Source organism: Gopherus evgoodei, chromosome 3 (assembly GCF_007399415.2).
Source record: "Gopherus evgoodei ecotype Sinaloan lineage chromosome 3, rGopEvg1_v1.p, whole genome shotgun sequence".
Taxonomy (NCBI): domain Eukaryota; kingdom Metazoa; phylum Chordata; order Testudines; family Testudinidae; genus Gopherus; species Gopherus evgoodei.
The window spans coordinates 180,619,598-180,645,411 of record NC_044324.1 but is presented as its reverse complement, the minus strand read 5'-3'; the positions used below and the strand labels follow the sequence as shown (position 1 = coordinate 180,645,411).

The window sequence follows — 25,814 nt, the reverse complement described above, 5'->3', positions numbered from 1 at the left end:
TTCCAGAAAGGCATTTAGTCTCATTAAATGACGTCAAGAGATGGAAAATCCACCACTTTCCTTGGTAGCTTGTTCCAGTGGCGAATCATCCTCGCTGTTGAATATTTGTGCCTTATATCTAATATGAATTTGTCTCTTTTCACCTTCCAGCCATTGGGTCTTGTTATGCCTTTCTCTGCTACATTAAAGAGCCCTTTAATACCCAAAATTTTCTCTCCATTAAGGCACTTCAACACTTCTATGAAGTCACCTTTCAATTTTCTTTTGATAAGCTAAATAGGTTGAGCTCTTTCAATAGCTCACTAGAAGGTATTTTTCTCCAGCGCTCAGAACATTTAGTGGCTCTTTGCTGCCCCAGCTCCAATTTCTCAACATCTTTTTCAAATGAGGACACCAAAACCGGATGCCGTATTCCAATATCAGTCTCACTGATGCTGTGTCACCTCCCTATCCTACTCATGGCTCTGCTCCTATGTCTAAGGATGGCTTTAACCCTGTTCACCACAGCATCACACTGGGAGCTCATGTTGAGTGGCTTCTCCACTATGGCCCCTAAATCCTTTTCAGAGTCGCTGCTTTCCTAAGTACACTTCCCCATTCTGGAGGTGTGGCTGGCATGCCTCATTGCTAGGTATAGGACCATGCATTTGCCTCCAGGCAAACTGGTTTTCTTTGAATGGGTCCAGTTTGCTGAATGACCCAGATCGCTCTGTATCACTGCCCTCTCCTCATCAGTAATTACCACTCTGCCAGTATTTTGTCACCCACCAATCGTATCAGCAGTGATTGTATGTTTTCTCCCAATTCATTGATAAACATTATTTTAAAAAATTAGTCCTTGAGAGCTTCTTCGGACCCTTAGTACCCAGGACCTGCTCCCCACAGCACAATGAGAAAGGGCTGTCCAACCCTCCTGGTACATAGGGGATAAGCACAGTAGAAACACACCTTTAGGAGCTGTGTTGTCCATAGGCTCTGAACAACATGTGGGGGTCAGCAGCTTACAAATGCACTACAGACCTGTAGTGTAGACAAGTCCCAACTGTGTCTCAGTTTCCCACCCTGTAAAATGGAGAGAACAAACAAAACCTTGATTAGCTCTATTTGACAGTTGGGGAAATGGAGGCACCCAGCGGTGAAGAGACTTGCTCATGATCCCAAAGCCAGGAATAGAAAACGGCAGGTCTTCTGATAGCCTATAGCAGCGGTGGCTCCCCACGGGGATGGGGCCCAACTCCCTGCTCCAGACATTGTGACCTGTCACATGGGGTTGGTCAAAACACTGCTCAGGTTTGATCTGGTCAGGCCAAATTTGAGTGAGTGGTGTTGCAAACTGGTGCAATGCCTGGAGTGGGGAGTTGGGCTCAGCTGCACAGAATAGGAACCACTACCACCGGGTGAGTGTGGGGCAGGCCTGCTCTCCCACACACCATGACCCCCCACCTCAGGGTCTCCCATCTAGGCTGAATGAGGTGTATGTTTGCTTGTTTGTGCACCCTTGGTTTTATGATTTCTGTGGGTGCAGATGAACCCAGGCATCCATGCTAAAGTTGCCCAGGACCAGACCAACCACTAATACCCACTCACAAACATACATACACACATAGCTTTGTCTCCAGGGTCACACCTAGCTCTGTCCCAATGGTCACAGCCCACCACTGAGCTTTCCCCCCTACCACCTTTCTTATACCAGGATAACTCCAGTGACCGCAGTGGAGTACTTCCTGAGTTATACACAAGTAAATGAGAGGAGATTCAGACTCAATATACAGTAAACAGAACTACCCAAGAGCTTGCCCAATCACCTCTTGCCCCCTCATTCTGCCAACTCTGCTGTAACACTGTCTCCAGGAATTGATGGTGCTTGCATGCACACCTAGGGCACTACAGAAATAACACCAGAAAGTTCAGTTGTAGGCTAATTACAATTTGTTTGCCTTATTCTTGATGAGTTTGGAGCAGTTACGGTGATACACATTAACATGTAGGTGCTATTTTCATTACAAAGGCCAGATGGCTATAGGAAAGTAGTGAAGAACAGGCTAAACAAATCCCTGTTACTATGGTAACCAAATGGCAGTTGCTCCAGGTTAATCAAGACACCTGGGACCAATTAAGATCATTCCAGAAAGCAGTGGAGATAGCTAGGTTGATTGGGACACCTGAAGTCAATCAGGGCTGGCTGGAACTAGTCAAAAGCCTCCCAGTTAATCAGGGAGATGCATGTGAAAGGAACAGTAGCAGAAGGCTGTGATGCTGGAGAAACTGGGTAGTACAAACCCTATCAGGCATAAGGAAGGAGGCCCTGAGGTAAGGGTAAAGTAGATATTGAGTAAGTGAGGGCTGCTGTGGAGAAGCGGCCCAGGGAATTGTACTTGTCCTGTTTCAAAAGTTCAGCTACCAATAGCTGCTCCTATTAGGGGCTGGAGCCTGGAATAGAGGGTGGGCCTGTGGTGTCCTTTCCCCCTCCCCCATAATTAACTACAGAGTGAAAAAACAGACTGTGTGAGAGAAGGTTGCTTCTTCCCACCTCCCTTGCTGGCTTATGATGAAAATGGCTCAGTAGGATATGACCCCTGCCTCTAAAGAGAAGCCCTACATGGAGGATCACAGTGAGCCTCTGAGGTTAATGTAATCTACCTGGAAGTGTGGGAACCACTGAGATAAGGTTGGAGCTTTGTCACAAAAGTCATTCAGCCCTGCAAGCCTACTACACAAAGGGTCTGATACTGCAAACTTCTGACCACCTGCAACTCCTATGGACTCAAAGATGAATTCCAGGTACTCAGTATATCTAACAATTAGGCCCTAAGCCATAACAAAAGACCTGATTTAGTGCAGAAGAAGCCACAACAAACACTTTTATTTTATACCCAGACAGGTCTTTTGAAAGTCAGGATATTCTTTAAATATTTCTAAATTGTGTCAGCTGCTTTGTGTCTAAGCTTCTATCTTTGCTCCCCACTATAAATCAATATTCTTTAAATTTAAACTATAAAGTTTAATAAAATCTAATTACTGAAACTAACATCATAGATACCATATATACATCTATATCTACCATCTAGATATCTCTAAATAGATATCTAGTATATGACAAAACACTGCTCAGTGCTCAAAATGCTCCATGGAGCAGAATTCCCATGTTTTGCCTCCACAGGAGCAGTCTCAGATCTTCTGAATTTATGAAAGAAGTTTCTTTTTCACTTGAAAGAAAATATGAAGCAGAAATTAAACAAAGGAAACTAAAGGAAAAAGCAAAACAACACTTGAAAGAAAGGAGGAATAGAACAATTATTGGATGGCTTCAGTGGATCTGTTCTATCCCTGGTTGATCATCTCCTAACGTGGTCTGCACTGTGCCATCATTGCAGTCCCACCATCTTGTTCTTTCAACACTGAGCACCAAAAATAATGTCCAAAGTAAAGCAGCTTGCAATTGCCTATAAAAGGGACACTGCTGAGAGCAGAACTTTGGCCAAATATTTTTCATAAAAGTATGTTTTTTAAAAAAGCCTTTGATTATTAAAAGTGAGAGATTTCTTTAACATGGGGATAATAATATTGACCTCCTTTGTAAAGCACTCTGAGATCTATTGATGAAAAGCACTATGAGAGCTAGGTATTATAATTTAAAAACTGGCTTCTTTATAATTTTTTAAATAATGGAAACATTCATATTGAACTTAGGTTTTATAAATATGGGGACAAATTTGGCCTGACAGTGTCTCTTTTTTAATGTACAAATGCAACTGGGGGCAGAATTTGGAGACTTATCCAATGTCAGCTGAAGACAATGGAATGACTCCAATTAACTTTGGTTAGTATTGTGCTAGGCCACTGATCCTTAAAGTTAAATACCAAGATTTTAAAAAATGAGTGCCTACAATCAAACTAAGTGTCCCTACTTTCAAAAGCATTGAGCCACCCAGCAGTTGCCATGACTTTAGTGGTGCTTGATTCTTTTGAAAATCTCACCATTTATTTGGGTGTCTAAATATGGATTTAAGAGCCTAACTTAGGACATTTATTTTGGAACATCTTGGTCACAGGTGCTAAACACAATGGCTTGAATCAGATTCTCAAAGCTTACCCAGATAGTACTACATTGTGATTTTATTAGTCATGTTGCAGCTATACCAAATTTCCACTGGATGGCACTTTACTATTGCTCCTCAAAGTGAGTCAGATGGATGAATATTTTCTTTCAGTCAAAATGTTGACAGACAAACCCTGCAATATACCATTGTATTCAAATAGCAACCCATGAGCAGTAGTTCTGCTTTGAGTATTGTCGAGCAGAAAGTCTAGATTCTAATCCTAGATATCAACGAGTTCTTCTTCAGTCCTAACACTGTTTATCTGCATAAGCCTAATAGTGGATTTTTCAAGACATGGGATACCTGTGAGTTTCAGATTGAAATTAAATCATGAACATGTTAGAATAGATGTAAGACACAAATTTTAAAAAAGTAAATATTTATTGAAAACCTGTCTCATTAGCTGAGAGCTATAACAGATCCATATTCTCTGTGGATTGGACACAAGGTGATGTGTAACACAGACTGACTGGTGGATTACATCAGCACTGTAGGTATGTTTATGCTGCAATCAGAGATGTGACTGCAGCACATGTAGACATACCAGAGCTAGCTTGGATATAGCTGGTTTGAATAATGATAGCAGTGAAGCTGTGGCTATGTCTGGCTATAGCTATATGTGCCACAGTCACACCTGTGATTGCAGTGTAGACATAGCCACAGATTCAGGTCTAGAGTCTCTCTAGAACAGAGTAGTTTTTCACATTATAATTCCTCCTCAGCATGGTCCCATTAATCATATTTGTCTGGATCATCAAACAGGCTTAAGGGAGCTTGGTGCCCAAATGCTACTGACTTTCAATGGAAGTTGGGTGCTTAACACCCTTAATCTCCTTTGAAAAACTCAGCCTCTAACTTAATTTTCACAGGGAGGAGAAAGCAAGGTACAAACTGCTTGTGTCCACACCCATAAGAAAAAATGAGCAAATGAATAATACCATGTAAAAAGACAAGGTGGGTGAAGTAATATCTTTTATTGGACCAACTTCTGTTGGTGAGAGAGACCAGCTTTAAGCTTGCACAGAGCTCTTCTTCAGGTCCTAATATTACAAGACAAACATGGCTACAACACCATTAATACCATGTGAAAACATTGTGGTTTTCCTGTTAATGAATAACAGATGAATCATTGGTAATTCTGATTTTAATGACTTCAATAAAATTAAGATCCTCTTGTTGTACATTAAATCATTAGCATCATAAATAGGAAATGACATGGGGCAATAGAAATACCAAAGGTACAATATGAACTAGGAAAGCTCTACACTTAATTTTTAGTTTCAGAAACCTCACTTTCACACCTCCTCTGAAACTAGCAGCAGATCATAATCCTTACACAGTACTGAAAGTCTGTAATGATCTGGGGACTGATTTTTTTCAGGTTTAAGTGATGCCAGTTGAGCCAAAGGACATATGAAATGTCATCCTCCAAAAGCTAGTTTTAGCTCTGTTAACACTTAGAGATTTTCAGTAGCTCTACAACTTGAGGAGAAAAATTCTAAGGATGATCATTAAAGAATTGAATATTTACTATTTTTCTCTATCCAACTCTTATCAATATAGTATCTGAGCACCCACATCTTCCACTGCTCAGAATGTAGACATAAAGTTTGAAATGGCTAGCTCTGTAGACAGGTATAGGGTGTCTTGTTTTGTTGTTTCCCTTTCTGATCACTAATCCATAGCCAATCTTTAGAAAAATTTCCTAGCTGTGAAAATACTTCTACTGATCTGCCTAAGTAGTTAAAGTCCTGGAAAACTGCTAAACAGTATTAAAAGAGCCAGATTTAGTAACATTTTTTCTGATACTTTTGTTGTGCTAGTGTTCCTGTCACATTTCCCAATAGTTTTGCAAAACTCAAAGGGAAGTAATTTGTACTTCCCCTGCCCTGTGTATTTCTCTCCCACCAAATCGGTGAGGTAATTTGACTCATGTGCCACTGATGTCAGAAGGTAGTCCTGTTCCTATATTCAAGGATCTAGTGACAAAACTTCAGACTCAGTGGACCCATACCTTAGGTGGTGGCTGACCATATTCCAAATCCTACTACTCTTTGGAAATTGCATGCAGTGTTGCTTGTGCAGGATTTCAAGCCTGCAAACGCCCCTCTGACTCTACAAGTGCAGAGGCAGGATTTAGCTTTCTGTTTTGCTGCTTCAATGACAAACAGAAAAGAAGTTTTCCTGCATTTTAGCATCTATTTCCCTATAGGTAGAGTACCTATTCCAAGACCTCTTGTACGGAATGTTAGTTTTTGTGTAACCCACACACCTGGGTGTGGTGGTCTGTTCCATCTAGTGGCACCAAGACCACTTAGTTAGATGAGTCTGCTCTACAGCCTTAGCTAAGCACTAGTTGTCTTTTAGCTCATGCGCTAAGCTTCAGAGGCGCCAGGTTCGATTCCACCCACTGACAACCAGGGTCTGTCGGTGTTACATCTGCATGTAACTAATCCCTCTAAGATCAAGACTCAGGGCATTGGCCTGATAAGCCGTCAACTCTGATAACCCTAATTTAGGAAAGCTATTGCTTACCTTTAAATGTAGAGGATTTCAAGATAAAGTGGGTCCTGTATGGACAGTCACAGTAATGCTGTCTTTCCAACTGGTGGCATCAGTCACTGCTCTGAATCTTGGAGCTTGTCTACATGGCATAGCAACGCATACTAGATGGGTGTGATTTCTAAAGGGCACAAGTATGCTGCACATTAATTGGCCCACGTATATCTGTCTGGCACACACCAAAATTCCATCCTGTGCATCAACCTAGCACTGTTTCAACAGCACTATGAACTTTTAGTGTGTGCCGGCAGGGTCTACACAGACCCGTTAGCGCATAGCACATTGGTGTGCTTGAGAAATCCTCTCTAGTGCATGTTGTATCATGTGGACAAGCCCTCAGTCTCCAATTAGCTCCTATAGCACTACATGGTATCTTCCAGCAGATGCCTTACATACCCTTGGAGTCCTAAAGGTGAACTCAAGGGCAGATTAAGACATGATTGTTGGGCTCCAAGCCTTGCAATCTGAGGAGGCCTGGTCAGCCAAAGATTTTTCCTTTTCTATCTGAGGATCCCAAGAGGAGGCTCCTCCCTGGTTTCAGGAAGAAGAGAATAACTTATAATTGGAGCTAGGCCTGAGATTCAAATTCAGGTCTGGATTCTGATTATTTCCCCAAGGAAAGGGGCAAAGTCTAAAGAGATTTTGACAGCAATGTTTACAGTCTGGTTTTCAGAGCCCCTGCCATGCTGTTTTGTCAACTTTTCAGTTAAAAGTCTATCCCCCTCTGGTTAACTAAATGAGAGAGGGCAGCCACGTGGCTCTGAAGCTCAAAGGTCAATGTTTTGGCAGCCCCTGGTTTATCAAGGGTTAAAAGAAAAGAAACCTTGCTGGAAAGAGGTTATTAGAAGTAGGTGCAGAATTTCTGTAGGGGAAAAACCCTTCACACAGATCTAGAACTCCAGCCAAAATGACAGAGCTCTAGGTGCTGGGCTGCACCACTAGTTATGGGATCATTTGATTCAAAGGCTGCATTAGGTTCAATAAATACAAACTCTAAAGCTCATTTCCTACTGGTCCCCAAGGAAGCATCCCCATTGCATAATCTCTGGGAGGAGCTGCCTAGTCGGAGTTCCCCAAGGCAATGAGCTAACCTCCTAATGCTTGTGAGTGCATAAAGCCCTTTCTTGGTTGACTTCACTAGAATTTGCTAATTACATTTCTCAGTATCCTCCACCTCATTTTCTGTGATCTGCTAATTCTGATATCCTGAGAGTTCATGCAGTTAATGTGCTCTCTGCTGGGGGTGGTGATGATTCTATTAATTAGTTATATTCCAGAGTTTATGGAATAGGCTGGAGAATTTAACAACAAGCATTTGCAATTTCAACTCCCGGTCATTTCAAAATGACATCAGAACCAGACCTCTTTCCAACAAACTCTTCTTCACTCATCATCCACTCCCCATCGTTCACAGGTGCAGGGTCCACCAAGCACCAGGGAACTAGTGAGTGTGGGATGGGAAGATGCTAGGATCACAGGCAGACATTCTACACTCTGCGTACCAGCTGTGTTACAGGAGGGCTCCCTGTACTACAGCTCAGGGTGAGCTTGATGGTGGACCAGGAAGGATAGCTCTATGACTATGCAGATCATCTACCCTCCATTTCATCCCTTTGAAGGGGGACACAGGGGCCATAAGGCGGCAATGGTGGCAGTGGAGGGGCTCAGGCTGGCTGCTTCCTCTTTGACACCTACCAAGAGTCCTGTGGTGGCCTTCTCAGTAAGGCACAGAGCTTGAATGTAGTGACAATAAAGGTATTTTTATTTACTCAGGGTTGAACACTATTCAGCATCACTGTCTGCAGCAATCAGCAGTGCCCTGTTCTGCTTCCCATCCCAAGCTCCACATTGCAAGACAGAGGATGATCTTTAATCCCTGTAGTCACAACCTACATCCTTATGCAACAAGAGCAGTTGTTCCACATGATCCCCAGTGAACAGTCCAGTCACTCAAGTTGTGTTCTAGGACCAGCCCTTTGACACTGTACCAGAGGATTTCAGTACCCACAATCCTACACTGACCAGATGATCTAAAGACATCTCTTAACTTTTATGTGTTGAGGGTGGTCCAGGTATTAATGTATAGACACCATAGCATTTCACTTCAGTAGACAAAGCCACTACATAAAACTCACTCACTCAGCAGCTATGAACTAGCATAGCATAAACTTCTCCACCAAAATCCCCATGTGATCTCTTATTGGGGATGTAACTGAGGTCTTGGGGTTTTTTAATGCACGATGTTTTCCATGAAGTTCCTATTCAGCACATTAGGGGAGGAGGAGAGAAGAAAAGATTTAACATGAACTTCTATTGTGGTGGAAACTGACAAATGGAGAACAGACAGGGGTCAGTTTCCAATGGGTGTTTCCTTTTCAATGAATGAACTTCTCTTGCTCTGTACACATGGCAAAAGAAGCAAAACATTGTCAAATACTGATGTTTAACATTAGACATTTAAATTCCTACCTGAGCATCTAAATAAGAGTTGCCTGATTTTCAGAGGTTCTCAGCACCCAGGACTGGAAGCTTTATGTGCACAACACCTCTGAAAATCCAGACCACTTTCTGCTAAATACTTCCCTATGAATTTAGGTTATGAGTATTTCTTACTTACATTGCAATAGCACCTAGAGCCCAGTAAGGGTTGGGGCTCCATTCTGTTTACATAGTGGACAGTCCCTGCTCTGATGAGCTCACCATATTAACAGACCAGACAGACAAAGTGTGGGAGGTGGAGCAGGGCACAGAGAGGGGAAGTGGGTTACCCGGGATCACACACAAGGCCAGGTGCAGAGCTGGAATTGAACTCCGTTCTTCCACATCCCACTCCAATGCCCTCGTCTTTTTCGAGTGCTTGTTCATGTCAGTTCCAATCAGGTGTGTGCACAGCAGCTGGAAGATTTTCCCCTAGCAGTATCTGTTGGGTTGGTCTGGGTGTCCCCTGGAGTGGTGCCATCATAGCGCTCAATATAGGGCCCTACCTACCCGCCACCCCCTCAATTCCTTCTTACCACCAGTGATGGTTAGCTGGAACTTTCCCTTGCTCTTATCATGACAAGTGAATTTGGACGTCTGTATATAGTTCATTAGTTCTGTAGTTAGTGTTAAGTAGTTAATACTTTACTTCATTCTTAAGTTTCCTTTGGAGAGGTTTCCCCTCCAGTGCTATCCCGGCACTAGGGCATGCCAGGATCTCCTGGCTTCAAAGCCTGTGAGGTCTGCAGGAAGTGTATGCCCAGAAGCGATCCTCACACTTCCTGACTGGGGGAGAGCCATCAAAAGGATCACTGTAGGATCTACAGGGTGTTTCACCTTGGGACACTGAAAGATAGAGATCAGTGCCTGAAGATCCTACTAATGGAAGCAGCACTTCGGCCCCAGTCTGATCCTGGGTCGGTGGACACAGCACCGAGTATCTCCTCCTCAGAACGCAGGGCCCCAGCACCATTGGCATGGGGATTGGTGCTGAGTAAAGACAAGGACTCTCAGCACCATCATGGCTCCACTCACAGCTTGCATGCCACAAGCAGGCACTGGACTCAATCACTGGTGCTGTAAAGGAAGAGAAGGCCGGAGAGAGGTCATTCAACCTCCCCCCAGCAGCTAGACCCAAGGAGCCAGCCATTGTGAGACCCAAGTCGAGCCACACTACTTTAGCCCCACTGCCAGAGATGGTCGCATCAATTCCTGACCCTGTGGAAGGGTGGTAGAGTCCAGACCCTTCTCGCTCGCCAAGGCCCAACTACACCTCCTGCTGACCCTGGAGGCATTTAAGACAGTTTGGGACCTGCTCCAGCTTATGGCACCATTCTCCCCGCCTAGACGGGAGAGGTCGCCAGCACCGGTCGCTCCCCTGGCACTGTCAAGGGGAAAACCTGCAATGATGTCCCAGCATTCTCCATCCCCAGTGCACCGCTCCCCAGTGCCAGAACAGGGTCAGCAGCCTTGTCAGTCCACGAGCCCTGGTGCGGACCCTTGGCGCCTTGAAGTACCTATCCTCCATGGTCCTCCTTTTCAGAGGCCTCTGAGTCTGACTCCTATCGATCTCATAGGAGCAGAAGGAGACAGTCCAGGTCATCACGAGACCAGCACCCTTACCTGGCACCATGGCCCACACAGTGGCAGCCCCTGGCACAGTGGCCCTTTTGGACTCCCCCTGGGCCTTTCAACCAGTCCTGGACTCAACATATAGCCAGGGCATACCTTGCTTCCAGGCCCTGGGCAGCGACATTCAGTCTCAGGCAGTTTCCCACCACCACAGCAAGGAATTGCCTGAAATTTCTAGGACACATGGCCTCTGGTACATATGTTGTGCAACACGCCAGGTTCAGACTCTGGCCTCTCCAATCATGGCTAGCCTTAATGTATCAGCTGGCTCGGGGTATTTTGGACAGGGTCGTGTCTCTGCCTCGCCTGGTCCTTGACTCCCTCCAGGCTCAACCCCCAGGTAGTGTGTGCAGGGGTCCTCTTCACTGGTCCTCGGCCATCCCTCTCGCTAGTGATGGACACATCAGCCTTGGGCTGGGGAGTACATCTGGGAGACATCAGGACACAAGACCTCTGGTCTCAGGTGGAACTCGCTCTCCACATCAGTGTCAGAAAACTGAGTGGTGCACCTGGCATGCCAGACTTTCCAAGCCCACTTGATAGGGAGATGTGTATCAGTCATGAGACAACACCATGGCGATGTTCTATATCAACAAATGGAGGAGTGCACGCTTCTCCCTCCCTGTGCCAGGAAGCCCTCATGCTGTGGGACTTGTGTAGCTCATTCAATCCACCTGCAAGCATCATACCTCCTGCGAGTACAGAATGAGTTGGTGGACTGTCTCAGCAGGTCTTTTCATGCCATGAGAGGTCCCTATGCCCAGACATCACGAACTCCATCTTCCAATGGTGGGGCTTTCCCCAGATGGACCTGTTTGCCACACGTAAAACTGCTGGCACTTCCTGTTGTCTTCTTCCTGAACCACAGCCCGGGCTCCATTGCAGATGTGTTCCTCCTCCCACGGGGAGGCCATCTTCTCTACGCTTTTCCATCCATCCCCCTCATTCATAAGGTGCTCAAGATACGGAGGGAAGAGGCTTCAGTGATATTGATAGCTCCAGCTTGTTACTGCCAACACTAGTACCCATCTCTTCTGGAAATGTCCATGGAAGCCCTAGTCACCTTGTCATTCCTCCTGGACTTAACTCAGGATCATGGCTGTCTCCAGCACCCAAATCTTGAGTCGTTGCATCTTATGGCATGGAAGCTCTACGGCTGAACCCCGTGGAGTTCTCCAGCTTGGACTCAGTTAGACAAGTCCTCCTTGGCAGTAGGAAACCCTCCACCAGGACTACCTTCCTTGCCAAGTGGAAGAGATTCTCAGTCTGGTTGGTGCAGCATCATTCATCCCCGATACTCGCCTATATACCACTCATACTGAACTACTTTCTCCACTTCAAGCAGCAAGACTGTCCATGTCATCAGTAAGAGTTTACTTGGCCACCATCTCTGCCTTCCATCCAGGCACAGAGGGCCAGTCAATCTTTGCCAACCTTATGATCAGCCATTTCCTGAAAAGTCTCGACAGGCTACATCCACACAACCAGCCCTGAGCTGGGACCTCAATCTGGTCCTTTCCAAATTTATGGGTCCATCCTTCAAACTGCTGGTGATGTGTTTCCCTGCTCTACCTGTCATGCAAGGTGGCATTTCTGGTAGTGATAACCTCAGCCAGGAGGGTATCTGAGCCCCCTTACACTGTGCTCTAGAGGGACAAAGTTCAGTTCAGGCCACATCCAGCTTTCCTCCCCAAGGTTGTTTCCCAATTTCACATCAACCAGGCCATCTTCCTCCCAGTCTTCTATCCTTAGCCGCACTTGAACAGCAGGGAGTAGAGGCTTCACTCATTGGAGCGCTAGCCTTTTACATTGAAAGAATGAAACCATTCTGCATATCCATTCACCTGTTTGTGGCCGTGGCAGACAGGATGATGGGTGTTCCAGTCTCCTCCCAATGAATTTCCTTGTGGATCACATCCTGCATCCATGAATGCTATAACCTGGCAGAGGTGCCTGCCCCTCCACTCACAGAGCACTCCACTAGGACACAAGCTTCTTCAGCAGCATTCCTGGCACAAGTCCCAACTCAGGAAATGTGCAGAACGGTGATGTGGTCCTCCATACCTACTTTCACCATACATTATGTGATTGCCCAGCAGGCCAGAGATGATGCAGCCTTCAGACGAGCAGTGCTCCAGTGAGTGGACAACTCTGACCTGCTTCCTGAACTTGGGCTTATGAGTCACCTGATTGGAACTGACATGAACAAGCACTCAAAGAAGACAAAACAGTTACTCACCACATAACTGTTGTTCGAGATGTGTTGTCCATGTCCATTCCATACCCACCCTCCTGACCCGCTGTCAGAGTAGCTGTCAAGAAGGAACAGAGGGGGTGGCAGATCAGTAAGGCTCTATATTGAGCGCTATGATGATGCCACTCCAGGGGGGACACCCAGACCAACCCAATGGATACTGCTGGGGAAAAATCTTCTCTGCACGCATGCACATCTGACTGGAACGGACATGAACAATACACCTCAAAGAACAACAGTTACAAGAAGGTGAGTAACTTTTTTTTTCTCCCCCAGACCATGCCTCCTCCCATACCTAACTTTAGGCACCTACAGTTGATAATTTGGGCTGTATATCCTAAAGCTGGGGCCAAATACTCCTAAGCTTTGGCTGAAAGCACCTCACTTTTTTTCTTTTAATCTCCATATCTCTATTCCAATACATCTACAAGCATAGGTACTGACTCCATGGCTGCTCTGGGACTAGAGTTGCCAGGTGGAATTCCCAGTCAAAGGGACCCTGGCGGCTCTGGTCAGCATCACTGACCAGTCCATTAAAAGAAATTTGGTGCCCTACGCAGCTGTGTACTTTGCGTATGGGTAAGTCTGGCCCTGGGTGGGGCCTTGGGGGAAGGGGTGGAGTGGGGGCAGAGTCTCAGGGCGGAGCATGGATCGAGCACCCACCTGGAAAAGTAGAAGTCGGTGCCTGTGTCTACGAGGATAACAATTAATAGATAGTGGAGATAAACAGTCCAGAGGAATAATTGTTTCTCTGAGGGGTTTCGAGAGACTTTGACCAAATGTTCCTTGACACTTCCTTTCCCACACTGGAAGGCTCCTCAGAGGCCTTAATTAGCTGTGTTTCTGTTGAAGATGCAAAGACACTGTTTCACTTCCCTCAAGCTGATGGGCTACAATTCAGGATTAAGTTGACAGTAATGGAGATGACAACTATTACTGTGAGGTATTTCTGCCATGAACATTGCCAGCCCATCCTCATCTCACCTCCACTGAGCCTCTGTGTTGCAAGGGGTCTCAGGATAGTGGGTGATCTTGCATTTCATAGGTGCTGCAAAGCCTACGTACAATGGCAACTTTATGCTTTAAGTGTTCTCTAGGCACCTGACCCCCAAGTCCGTTCCCGGCAGCTTGCCTGCAGCTGTGACTCTGAGCCAAGAGGCCATCTACACGACGCTGCAGAAGGCATACCACCAGAAGGATCCATTCCCCTCTGATCAGGGACAAGTGCCAAAGCTACCCAAGGCAGGAAGTCAATGGCTGCTTCCACAATCCAGCGTGGCATTTTTTTTTCCTCCTTGAGTGCTTCCTTCTCCAGTAGGAGCCTGGTCAGAGACCCTCAAGGCAACCTGGCAGTGGAAGGATGCATTAAATGTACAGGGCTAGGCTAACTCCATTCTTGGAGTTAATTTTTAAATGCACAGAATTCTGCCCTTACTTTCACTGGGGTCATTGCAGAGTAATGGCAGGGACAGCAGTGCAGTTATTGCAGATTGCGTTCTTACACCATAGGATTGAGTTGGGCTCTGTGGTTCCAAAAGTACAGTTAACTGGACTCCCTCACATGAATGTGATGTTTTGCATTACTGAGCTGTGTATGGTGTTAGCCTTACACCTTAAACCACACAACCCTGAGGGTGACAATGCTTAGTCCTGGAATTATGAGTAATAGGAATCAAGAAAACTCAACTCCCCTCTCCCTGCCCCCTTCAAACAGCCTCACTTCCCTTTCTCTTCCCCACCCTACAGCTCCAAGGAGATGCTTCCAACTTCCCTTGTCCAGGTGCGGGTTCATGTCATGCAATCAGATACCCACACTCAGCAAATGTGGAACTTTATACCTCACACCCTCCTTCAAACATCAGCAGAGAGCCCAACCCAGGTCTGCTCTGGGCTCTCAGCCCCTGGCCTTTCCCTGACACCAACCTGCCCTCCCAAGGATCTCTGGCACCTGTTCTGAGAGCCAGTCTCAGGGAGGGGCTGATGCTGGCAGCTGAAGGAAGCAGGGCATGGTAGGAATGAAGGCAGAGAGTGGGTATGGGGTTTCCAGACCAGGAAGAGGTGGGCAAGCAGGAAGTCACTCCTAGACAGAAGTCCAGATCAGGCCCTTCCTCCAGGGAGCAGAAAGCCCCTGCACTTGACTCCATGCCCCTATCAGCCTCCCCTTAACCCAGAACTGTCAGGTCCCCAAGGTGTCAGTGATGGATCCCTCTTGGGGATCAGCCAGTTCATTAAGGGTTAATGCACATATGGGTTTATAAAGACATGGTTTTGGAATAACTACAACTTTCTCATAATTTCCCCCTAAATTACTGATATAACCTCTCAATCTTAGCTCCACCTTAACATAGCTTTGGTCACTGAATTTCCTTAATTTTTAAATTAAACTATCATACATGAACACTAAACAAACTAAAGAGAATGTGCTAGGTCTAATCATTTTAAGATATGAACTATCAAGCTTAATTTTTTTATTTTAACTTTTTTTGGGCTAGATTCAAAGGGAATTAAGAGACTCCAGTCTGGTCCTGAGGAGGCATTATGCTGACAAAGAAAGAAAGTGGGCACAACTACAACAAAAGAGGCTGTGCTTTGGCATGGCTAGACCTCACATATGTCATGCTGGTGCCAAGCTGTATTTTTTTTTTAAATATAATCTTAGCATTTTATGCTTGTGGTGCTACAGTGCATTTATCTGTAGCATGCTAGCATTGGTGCTGGGTTGGGAGGTGAGCATGGGTCGCTCTAACAGTCTGAACTAGCCATCACCAATTCCTAGTGCCATTCGAACAGATTTAATAGCAAAGAGATTTTCCTGCCTAAGCTAGTGAAGAGAATGAGCAGCACCTAAAGCAGTGGTTCTCAAATGTTTGTACTGGTGATCCCTTTCAAACAGCAAGCCCCTGGGTGCAGCCCCCCCCTTATAAATTAAAAATATTTTTATATATTTAACTCCATTATAAATGCCAGACTTGCTGGCAACTTCTGAGGTGCAGCGCGGTACCAAGACAGGTAGGGACTAGCTTGTCTTCAGGGGCAGCTCTAGGCAGTTTGCCGCCCCAAGCACGGCAGGCAGGCTGCCTTCGGTGGCACGCCTGCAGGAGGTCCCCAGTCCCGCAGATTCAGCGGCACACCTCTGGGAGACCCGCCAAAGCCACGGGACCAGCAGACCCTCCGCAGGCAAGCCGCTGAAGGCAACCTGCCTGCTGCCCTCGGGGCGACCGGCAGAGCACCCCCAGTGACTTGCCGCCCCAAGCACGCGTTTGGCGTGCTGGTGCCTGGGGCCGCCCCTGCTTGTCTTAGCCCCTCAGTTCCACCAACTGGACTTTTAATGGCCCAGTCAGCAGTGCTGACTGGAGCCAGTAGGGTCCTTTTTGACCGGGTGTTCCAGTCAAAAACCAGACACTTGGTCACCCTAACTGAGATGGTGGTTCATAAGATATGCTCTCTGTTAGGATGTGAGGGAATACTTGGGAACTTCGGGTTTAAAGCATCAAGCTACCACATTACTTGGCATATTCTCAGGAATGGTCTAGATAATACCTAGTCCTGCCATGAGTGCAGGGGACTGGACTAGATGACCTCTCAAGGTCCCTTCCAGTCCTATAATTCTATAGGTACATTGAATTCTCCCTTCAACTTCAAATATACCTGCACTTACTCTGGGCTTGTCTACATCAGAAAGTTGCAGCGCTGGTGAGGGAGTTGCAGCGCTGCAACTTTGAAGGTGTACACATCTGCAGGGCACCACCAGCGCTGCAACTCCCTGTTTGCAGCGCTGGCCGTACTCCCGTTTTGTCTCGGGTGTAGAGGATCCAGCGCTGGTGATCCAGCGCTGGTAATCCAATGTAGACAGTTACCAGCGCTTTTCTTGACCTCCGTGGAAGGAGGAAGCCTCTGGTAATCAAGCTGGTTTCCTTTCCCGGTTTGCTCTCTCGGTCCCGGAGCCACCCAGCAAACCGCAGGGAAGGAGACCTGCTTGCTCGGGGTTCCGGGACCGAGAGAGCAAACCGGGAAAGGAGACCAGCTTCGCCGCGGTTTGCTCTCTCGGTCCCGGAGCCAGCCAGCAAACCGCAGGGAAGGAGACCTGCTTGCTCGGGGTTCCGGGACCGAGAGAGCAAACCGGGAACGCCGCGGTTTGCTCTCTCGGTCCCGGAGCCCCGAGCAAGCAGGTCTCCTTCCCTGCGGTTTGCTGGCTGGCTCCGGGACCGAGAGAGCAAACCGCGGGGAAGCTGGTTTCCTTTCCCGGTTTGCTCTCTCGTCCCGGAACCCCCCTTGAAGCCGCCCAACAGCGCTGCAGTGTGGCCACATCTAACACCACTTGCAGCGCTGGTTGCTGTAAGTGTGGCCACTCTGCAGCGCTGGCCCTATACAGCTGTACTAATACAGCTGTAACAACCAGCGCTGCAAAATTTTAGATGTAGACATGGCCTCTGTGTGCTACAACTTCTCCATTTTCAAGGGTAATGGAAATGTGAAGTGTGTCAAGTTGCTTCTTTCCAGTGACCAAGCTATCTTCTAAAGTGAAATCACCTTTTTAGCTGGTATTGCTGCTTTCTGAGGCTAGCAGCTTTCTGGGGCTATTACTCGCTTACAGCAAGTTCTGGGAGATAGTTTATTGTAACTTAGAAGTGATAACCCATGAAACACTTGCACTTACAGAGTGTTAATGGGGTTTATACAAATCCAGATTGTTGCCTTTAACTGGCTGCATGATTTCATACACGTCAGCAGCTCCATCCTAACCTGTGTTAGGCATGCAGTTTTGGTAATCAATTCAATTAGTACCTTATTAGCTATACACATTATGTAATGAGAGAATGGCTGTTGTTCTAAAAGCTCTGCTCTTGGAATTGTTTGCGGCGGGGGGATTGACAGCCTGTGCTAAACAGGAAGTCAGATTAGATGATCACAGTGGTCCCCTCTTGTTGGGAATCTTTGAAAACGGGAGTTGTACTTTTAAAACACAGGGTGGGGGTAATTGGATCTAGCCCTTGCAGGGGCCTGTGAGCTGCTATGTGAGGAGGTCACAGTATACACATGGGTGCTGGGGAGGATTCCTCCTGCAGGAAGAGTGACGTTCCCCTGGTGTGATCTGGAGCGGTGAGCTGTTAGGTCACTCCAGTCCTCGACTCTGGGAGCCAGCCTTACCCTCTCTGCTTTTAGAACCCCCTCCTAGGCTGTTCATGCACAGCCTTTAGTATGTAAGCTGCTCTTGGCCAGCCGCTGCTTGGATTGTGCAATGAATGACACTAGCCCATATCTCCAGTCACAGACACAACCCTAGGAACCTCCATCTTGTAGTGTCCACTTATGCCCACTGGACGCTGTAAATTTATAGGAGTTCATCAATTTTACAAAGAAACTGATATGTACCAGGCTTGTTATCCCACGGGGAGACTCTGACATGCTTCAAACCAAACACACTTCTTCAGGTAGAATAAACAAACAAATTTATTAGCTACAAATCATAGATTTTAAGTGGTTATAAGTCAAAGCACAAGAAGTCAGATTTGGTCAAATGAAATAAAACCAAAATGCACTCTAAGCTGATCTTAACACTTTTAGTGCCCTTACAAACTTAGATGCTTCTCATCACAGGCTGGCTGGCTGCCCTTCAGCCAGGCACTGCCCTTTGATCAGTTCTTCAGTTGCTTGGTGGTAGTGGCTGTAAATGGAGATGGTAGAGAGAGAGCATGGCAAATGTCTCTCCCTTTTATCAGGTTCTTTCTTTCCTCTTGGCTTTCCCCTTCCCCTTCGGGGTCAGGTGAGCATTATCTCCTTGTAGTCCCTGACTGATCAAGGGAAGGGGGGTGACTCACTCGAGAGTCCAACAGATCCTTTGTTGCTGTCTAGGCCAGTGTCCTTTATTCCTGTGAGGCTGGGCTGGGTTTGTCCCTTACATGCCCTGATGAGGTGTGAACTGCCCCTCTGTTCCTGGAGAGTTTTGCCTGGGCTTGTTTTAAGACATGAGGACACATTTTCAGCCTCAGAACTATACACATGAAATTACAACCTATAACGTTACTGTAACAACAATGCTCAGTGCATCATAAGCTTGCTGAAGACACCCAACATGACAAACTTTGCATGGGATACCACACAATCGTATTATAAGGATGAATATGGGGGTGCAGGGTGTTCCCCCGAGATACAGCCTGTCACAGGAAGTTCCTAAGAAAGGTGAGAATTCAAAGAATAAATAGTTCTTCAAAAATTAAGTCTTGCCCTTGAAGGTGTACACTGCACCCCCCATTGTGTGCCACCAGGGCAGCACAGGCAGGAGACTAGCAGTTTTTATTGACTATCCCATTCTTGCCCTTCCTCAGGTGGAATTACTTTTATTTCTGTTTTAGGCCCCAATTTTGCAAGGCACTTAAGCACATGCAGACCTTTAAGTACAGGAATATTCTCATTGACTTTAGGTCTGTTCCTTTTCTGGTCTCCATAGCTTGTCTGTCTTCCTTCTCCTTGCTATCCCTGAGCCCCTCATCTCTTCTCCCTTCAACTGCCCACCAGGCCTTCCCCAATCTCTCAAAGCCTCTTCTCACTTCACTCTCTTTGCAGAGCCTCCTTAGCCTCTGGTATCAAAGCCTAGCCATAAGCCATCTACTTATCCTACCCTTCCCCACCCCTCCATCTTCAGGCCACAAGTGCTACTCTGAGCTGGGCCATTTGGGGGCTTTTGCAGAAAATATGGAATTGATCCTTTCCCACAGAAAAAAATAGGAATTCAAACCTTTTGAGCAGGGTTTTGTTGCCTGGGCAGAGCAATGCCTGTGAGATGGAATGGAAATGCATGCTGGACTGCTCTCTTGCTGCCAGAGGGGTGGGTGAGAGTAAAAGAATAGGTGCAGGCAGGGAGTTCCCTGGAGCCAGATGGCCTGCTCTGGGGCTCCCACATAGGGTGATCAGATGTCCTGATTTTATAAAGACAGTCCCAATATTTGGGGCTTAGTATTATATAGGTGCCTACTACCCCCACCCCCATTCCAATTTTTCATACTGGCTGTCTGGTCACCTCCCTCCCACACCAAATCTGCACACCCAGGCACAGAGACAGGGAGAAAACAGGAGCTTGGGAGAAAACAGAACAGATGCTGCTAAAGAAATAGGGCTGTTTTCTCAAGGGAAGGGGAGCCTAGATCTGCACAAGCTCTTTGCTTTCTTCTCCTGGGGCTGCTCTCTACTTTAGTTTGCAGTTTCAGCTGCCCAAGTTAGGTAGAGAGGATGGAACCATTCAGAAGTGGGGAAGAGATAAAAAAATTTTTTTAATTAAGAATGTAAGTAGTAAGGTGTTATGAAACTCCATCCCAGCCCCCAGAGTAAACATGCCCATTAGCAAGCCAGACTGCTTTCTCAGGCATTGGATGAGGGACCACCATTCTCCAACATCCTGGGCAATCCTGCCCCTCCCCAACTTCTGCAGGATTCATTCACCTTCAAGAGCAGGCCTGCTCTAGCTCCCTGCTTACCCATCAGGATCTCCTGCTTTGACCAGTGCTTCTGATGGACTTTAAAGTGTGAGAACCTACAGCCAGAGTGGGAAAGGTTGGGACCAAAAAAAAGCAAGCATTCTCAACATTGTTTCATATTAATAGTGACCTAAATATAATGTTAAGAATATTGTTAAATCTGCCAAATTTGTGTCTTTACACTGTAAAAGCAGCAGTGTTCATGTTTCTGGTCATAAGCTTTATATTACCTGTATGTTGCAGCTGATCATCGAAGAGCTACATTTATGATTTAGAAATCCCGTCACATATTAAAGCAATACAGCTTGGTTCTGCTTTAGCCTTCTTTATAGATAACAACAAGTAACTGTGTGAATGAAGTGCTCTGCATGCAAAACACTGCACTAAGAAAAGTAGCCCTCTTTAATCTAGTGGCACTATTTACATCCACCGATGTGCCACTCAGTGTTCTGGATAACTCATGGCTCCTGGCAAACAAACCTGACATCTAGGGCTCAGTGCCAGCTCAGTGTTTGCATATGGAACAGCTCCCTAAAGGCTTTGATCCTTGAAGTAAAAACAAACTTAGCTGAAGCAGTTTCTGTGTCAGCTGTCTGATGAAACCACCAGTGGTACAGAGCCCTTTGCCCTCACATACTTGCCAAGCTGCTTGAGGATACTTCTTTAAAAGAAACAAACCAAATGAAAGTGCTTTGTAAAATTTCTGCTTACCCAGTGGGAGAAATCCACTCTGCTTAGGGAACGTTATATGGAAAAACCAACCAACAAAAAACCTTACCCAAGTAAAAAAATGTCATATTGAAAATAATATTAAAAGAAACTTCTCTTACTGATGGAGGCCCCTTCGTGGAGATCCACAGAACGCAGCTCTGCATTGCAACAGTATCACAACATGACCTAGTGCTAATCACAGCACGGCAGTTCTGTGCAAAGTGAGTACAAGGCCCCACCCTTACTCCTTTCAGGTTGTAGCTTGTGAGCACCCTCAACTCCCACTAAAGTCAGAAGGAGTCAAGGGCTCCTCAGCATCTGGCAAGATTAGGTCAATACGAAGGAGATAGAAACAAATCTCCTCCAAACAGAGGATATGTGATGGCACAAACCCTAAATGAGGGACATGGGAAAAATAATAGTGCAGCAACCAGACAGTGTCTGAGAGCTTGTCTGTGCTTGAAAGTTGCAATAATTTAAAGTAATTTTAAACTAAGTTTTTCAGTTAATTTTAAATTGATTTAGGATTTGGTTTAAACTAACCTAAAATAAACCACTCAAACTGAAATGAGAGAGTCTACACAGACACACACACTAGTCTCATTGAATCCAGTTTAATTAAACCTATGAAGCTCGTGTGTATAGACAAGGCCTCAAACATAACTAACATTTCCTAGTGAACAACTTCAGGTGATGAGGCAACATTTTGGAAAGGTGATTAAAGGTGGGTTTAAAAGGAAGGACAGTTCAGCTGTGTGACAAGAGAGAGATGGATTTGCAGCAAAGGGACTGTGTGTGTGTTGGAAGGAAATGCTAGTGATTGAGGTGAGATGGGTGGGGCAGGGAGACAATAATTATGGTGTGTTTTTTTTAAAGCTCGGGACAGTAATTTAAAAAAGGAGTAAGGCAGCATGAGGGTATAAGACTAGAGTGTAGGGAGGAGAGAGTGAAAGGAAACAGAGGTTTATCTATGGAAAGAAGAGAAAGTTCTTTTCATCTCCTAAGTGTTTAAACCTAAGTCCCAGATTCAGCAAGGTACTTAAGCACATTAATTAATTAATACCTAATTATTACATGGTGGTGTTTTATCCATAGATCTCAAAGCACTTTACAAGGGAGCTCAGTATAATTTTTCTAGGAAAGGGAAACAGATGCACAGAGCAGCAAAATGACTTGCCCAGTCATCCACCAGCAGCAACAGAACCATGTCTGGTGAGTCCCAGCGCAGAGCTCGATCCACAAAGCCTCATATGTAACTGTAGGCATGTGTGTAGCCCCAGTGATTTCAAAGTCAAGATCAATAGTACCCTGATGAACTGGATGAATTCTCATGTCTCACATTTTCAGTCTCTCTCAGCAGGGATATTTAATAAGTTTGAAGCTTCAGAAAAATGAAAGCACTTTAATTTTTAAATTTTAATTAGTAACCATCAGGGGACATGACCCTTTTAAAAAACACACAACAGGGAGGTTTGGGTAATTGAGGTCTGAATATTCCAAGTTGCAGTATATTATATAAATATGTCTAGCTGTCCAATACTGACCTTAAGTTACAGATCATTGGGCTTGAAGTTTTGGTAGTTTCAGATGTCAATTAAAAAAACAAAACAACACACACACATTACAGAACTTAAAATAATAAAAAATTTCCTGAAGCAACAATGCCTCAGCTGTGCTCACATTGACTTAGGACAAAGCTGATTCCTTCTTTAATACAGGATGTTATATTATGAGGGTCTAAAGTTTCACTGGCTGTAACATAGGCACAATTCTGTAACGATGCTCTCTCCCTGACCATTGCACACTGGTTATTGTTGATGAAGCAAGAGACATTTCAGGGATGGGCTTTCCTCTTTACACACAGACTAACTTCAGGCAAAAAGGGATCGTCCCTATCTCCTTGTGCTAAGCAAATTCCAAAGCACAATACAACTTATCAAAGGAAGCATTCCTCTTTGTGTTGCTGCTGCATTACACAGGGTTTGGCTACACTTGGAGGTGTGCAGTGCTGGGAGTTACAGCTGTCTTCGTATAGCTGTGTAGGGAAAGTGCTGCAGTGTGGCCACAATGACAGCTACCAGCACTGCAGTGTGGCCACAGTTGCAGCATTTGCAGCAGTGTTGGGAGTGGTGCATTATGGACAGCTATCCCACAGAGCACCTCTTCCCATTCTGGTGCCGTAGGTTGTGGAAAGGGGGCGGAGGATGCGAGTCATTCTGCTTCCTGTCCCAACGCACCGTGATGCATCGCTTCACATCCCAGAAATCCCTGTTTTTCTATCCACGTTTGGCGCCATCTTGACTCTCTCAATGGTTTCTGTGCAGTGCGATTTCTGTGGAAATGGAACCAGAACTGCTGAGGAGTATGCTGATGAGTCTGGCCAGCACATCACGTTTGGCAATTGAGCTATTCCTTAAGATCCAAAGTGGTGAGGAGTCCGACGATGATAGCGAGTCACATGATGCGTACGACACGAAATTGCTTGTGGCATTCACGGAAATGCTCAGCACCGTGAAACACCGCTTTTGGGCTCGGGAAACAAGCACTGAGTGGTGGGATCACATTGTCATGGAAGTCTGGGATGATGAGCAGTGGCTGCAGAACTTTCAGATGAGAAAAGCCACTTTCATGGGACTGTGTAAGGAGCTCACCCCCACTCTGCGGCGCAAGGACATGCGATTGAGAGCTGCTCTGACAGTGGAGAAGTGGATGGCTATTGCAATCTGGAAGCTTGCAACTCCAGACAGCTATCGATCGGTCGGGAACCAGTTTGGAGTGGGAAAGTGGACTGTTGGAATCATGTTGATGCAAGTTTGCAGGGCCATTAATTGCAGCCTGCTAAGAAGAACTGTGACTCTGGGGAACGTGCTGGACATTGTGGATGGCTTTGCACAAATGGGTTTCCCTAACTGTGGAGGGGCGATAGATGGGACGCATATTCCTATTCTGGCACCACCCCACCTAGCATCCGAGTACGTTAATCGGAAGGGGTATTTCTCCATGGTTCTCCAGGCACTTGTGGATCACCGTGGGCGTTTCATTGACATTAACACAGGCTGGCCCAGAAAGGTGCATGATGCACGCATCTTTCGGAACACTGGCCTGTTCAGGAAGCTGCAGGCAGGAACTTTTTTCCCAGACCGAAAGATCACAGTAGGGGATGTTGAAATGCCCATTGTGATTCTTGGAGACCCTGCTTACCCATTAATGCCGTGGCTCATGAAACCATGAACCGGTCCTTGCTCCTGTCAAGGTTCCCTGTATAACTGCAGGCTGAGCCGGTGCCGAATGACTGTGGAGTGTGCTTTTGGCCGTTTAAAGGGGTGCTGGCGATCCCGATCTCTGTATGGGAAGCTGGACTTGGGGAGGAAAGCAGCATCCCCGCAGTTATATCCGCGTGTTGTACCCTCCATACTATTTGTGAAGGGAAGGGTGAAAGATTCAGTCAGGCATGGACCTCTGAGGCTCAACACCTGGAGGCTGAATTTGCACAGCCAGAGAGCAGGGCTACTAGAGAGGCCCAGCACAGGGCTGCAAGGATTAGGGATGCCTTGAGGGAGGAATTTGAGGCTGAAAACCAACAGTAATGTTTGGTGCCTTGCAGGGGAGTGAAGTGCAGTGGTTACAATGTTAGTAGGAATCTGTGTTTCCTAAGCTGATTTGCAGTGCCTGTTTCTTTCCTGGACTAAGGTATCTTTGACTTTCTGCAATAATAAAGACTGTTTTCAAAGCCAAGAATTCATTTATTGAAAAGAAAATTATTTTATTGACAGACACACAACTTTTTGGGAACCTAAAAGGGCAGAGGGGTGGGGTGGGGAACTGTACTGTCACAGGTTTGAATATGTCCTGTCTGGAGTGCTGTGTAACGACTGCTGCACTTCAGGATGGCTATACTGCATGGTGATGGGGGTTGAGTGCAGAGGGTAAGGGTCGTAGTTCTCAGGGCTGGCTGGTGAACGTACAGGTGTTGGGGGCAGCTGGTGGTGGTAAGAACCTGGATGCTGGGGAAGGGGGTTTTGAGCTGACACTGGGGCACAAGGGAAAGAGCTCTGGGACAGGGGTGAGGGGCGGGCACGGTAGTGCTCTGCCTGCATGGCTACGAGTGCCTGGATAGAGTCCGTTTGGCATGTCAGGATGCTTATCAGCTGTTTTGTGCTTTTCTTCCTGGCTGCTGCATTTCTCTGGTGGATCCTGCTTTCCCTTTCGCTCCAGTCCTGCACTTTTCGATTCTCTGTGACAGAGTGATCCATAACTGCTTGCAGCATGTCGTCTTTGCTTTTTCGTGGTTTCTTCCGGAGGTTTTGTAGTATTTGAGACGTTGATAACACGGACAGCCGAGATCTCAAGGTTGCTTCTGTAAAGGCAAAAAATGCAACACTTAACAGAGGCAGCATTGTTTATACCAGACAGTTATTCCCACACAGTTAAGGAGTGTAACAGTCTTCACAATAGCATAATTTTCCCATCCCAAAGAGAGCGCACATAACCCACGGGAGCCCCGAAATGGTGAGTAAGGGGGACTGATTGCTTCAGGGCTCTACTGTCCTTGGGGTTTCTGTGCGTTGGGGAAAGGAAACAGCTGCAGGGGCCACCTACACTGAA

The 25,814-nt window shown here is 46.2% G+C and overlaps 1 protein-coding gene across 1 annotated transcript in view; it reads right to left on the bottom strand.

Moving 5' to 3' along the window:
* Window positions 1-874: 874 nt before the first annotated feature.
* Window positions 875-25,814, bottom strand: part of LPGAT1 (lysophosphatidylglycerol acyltransferase 1) — a 213,620-nt gene continuing 188,680 nt past the window's right edge. Inside the window, exon 9 of the mRNA XM_030557566.1 lies at window positions 875-1,062. Within this exon, the coding sequence (XP_030413426.1) occupies window positions 1,013-1,062 (50 nt within the window). The 3' untranslated portion in view covers window positions 875-1,012. The remainder of the gene's footprint in view (window positions 1,063-25,814) is intronic.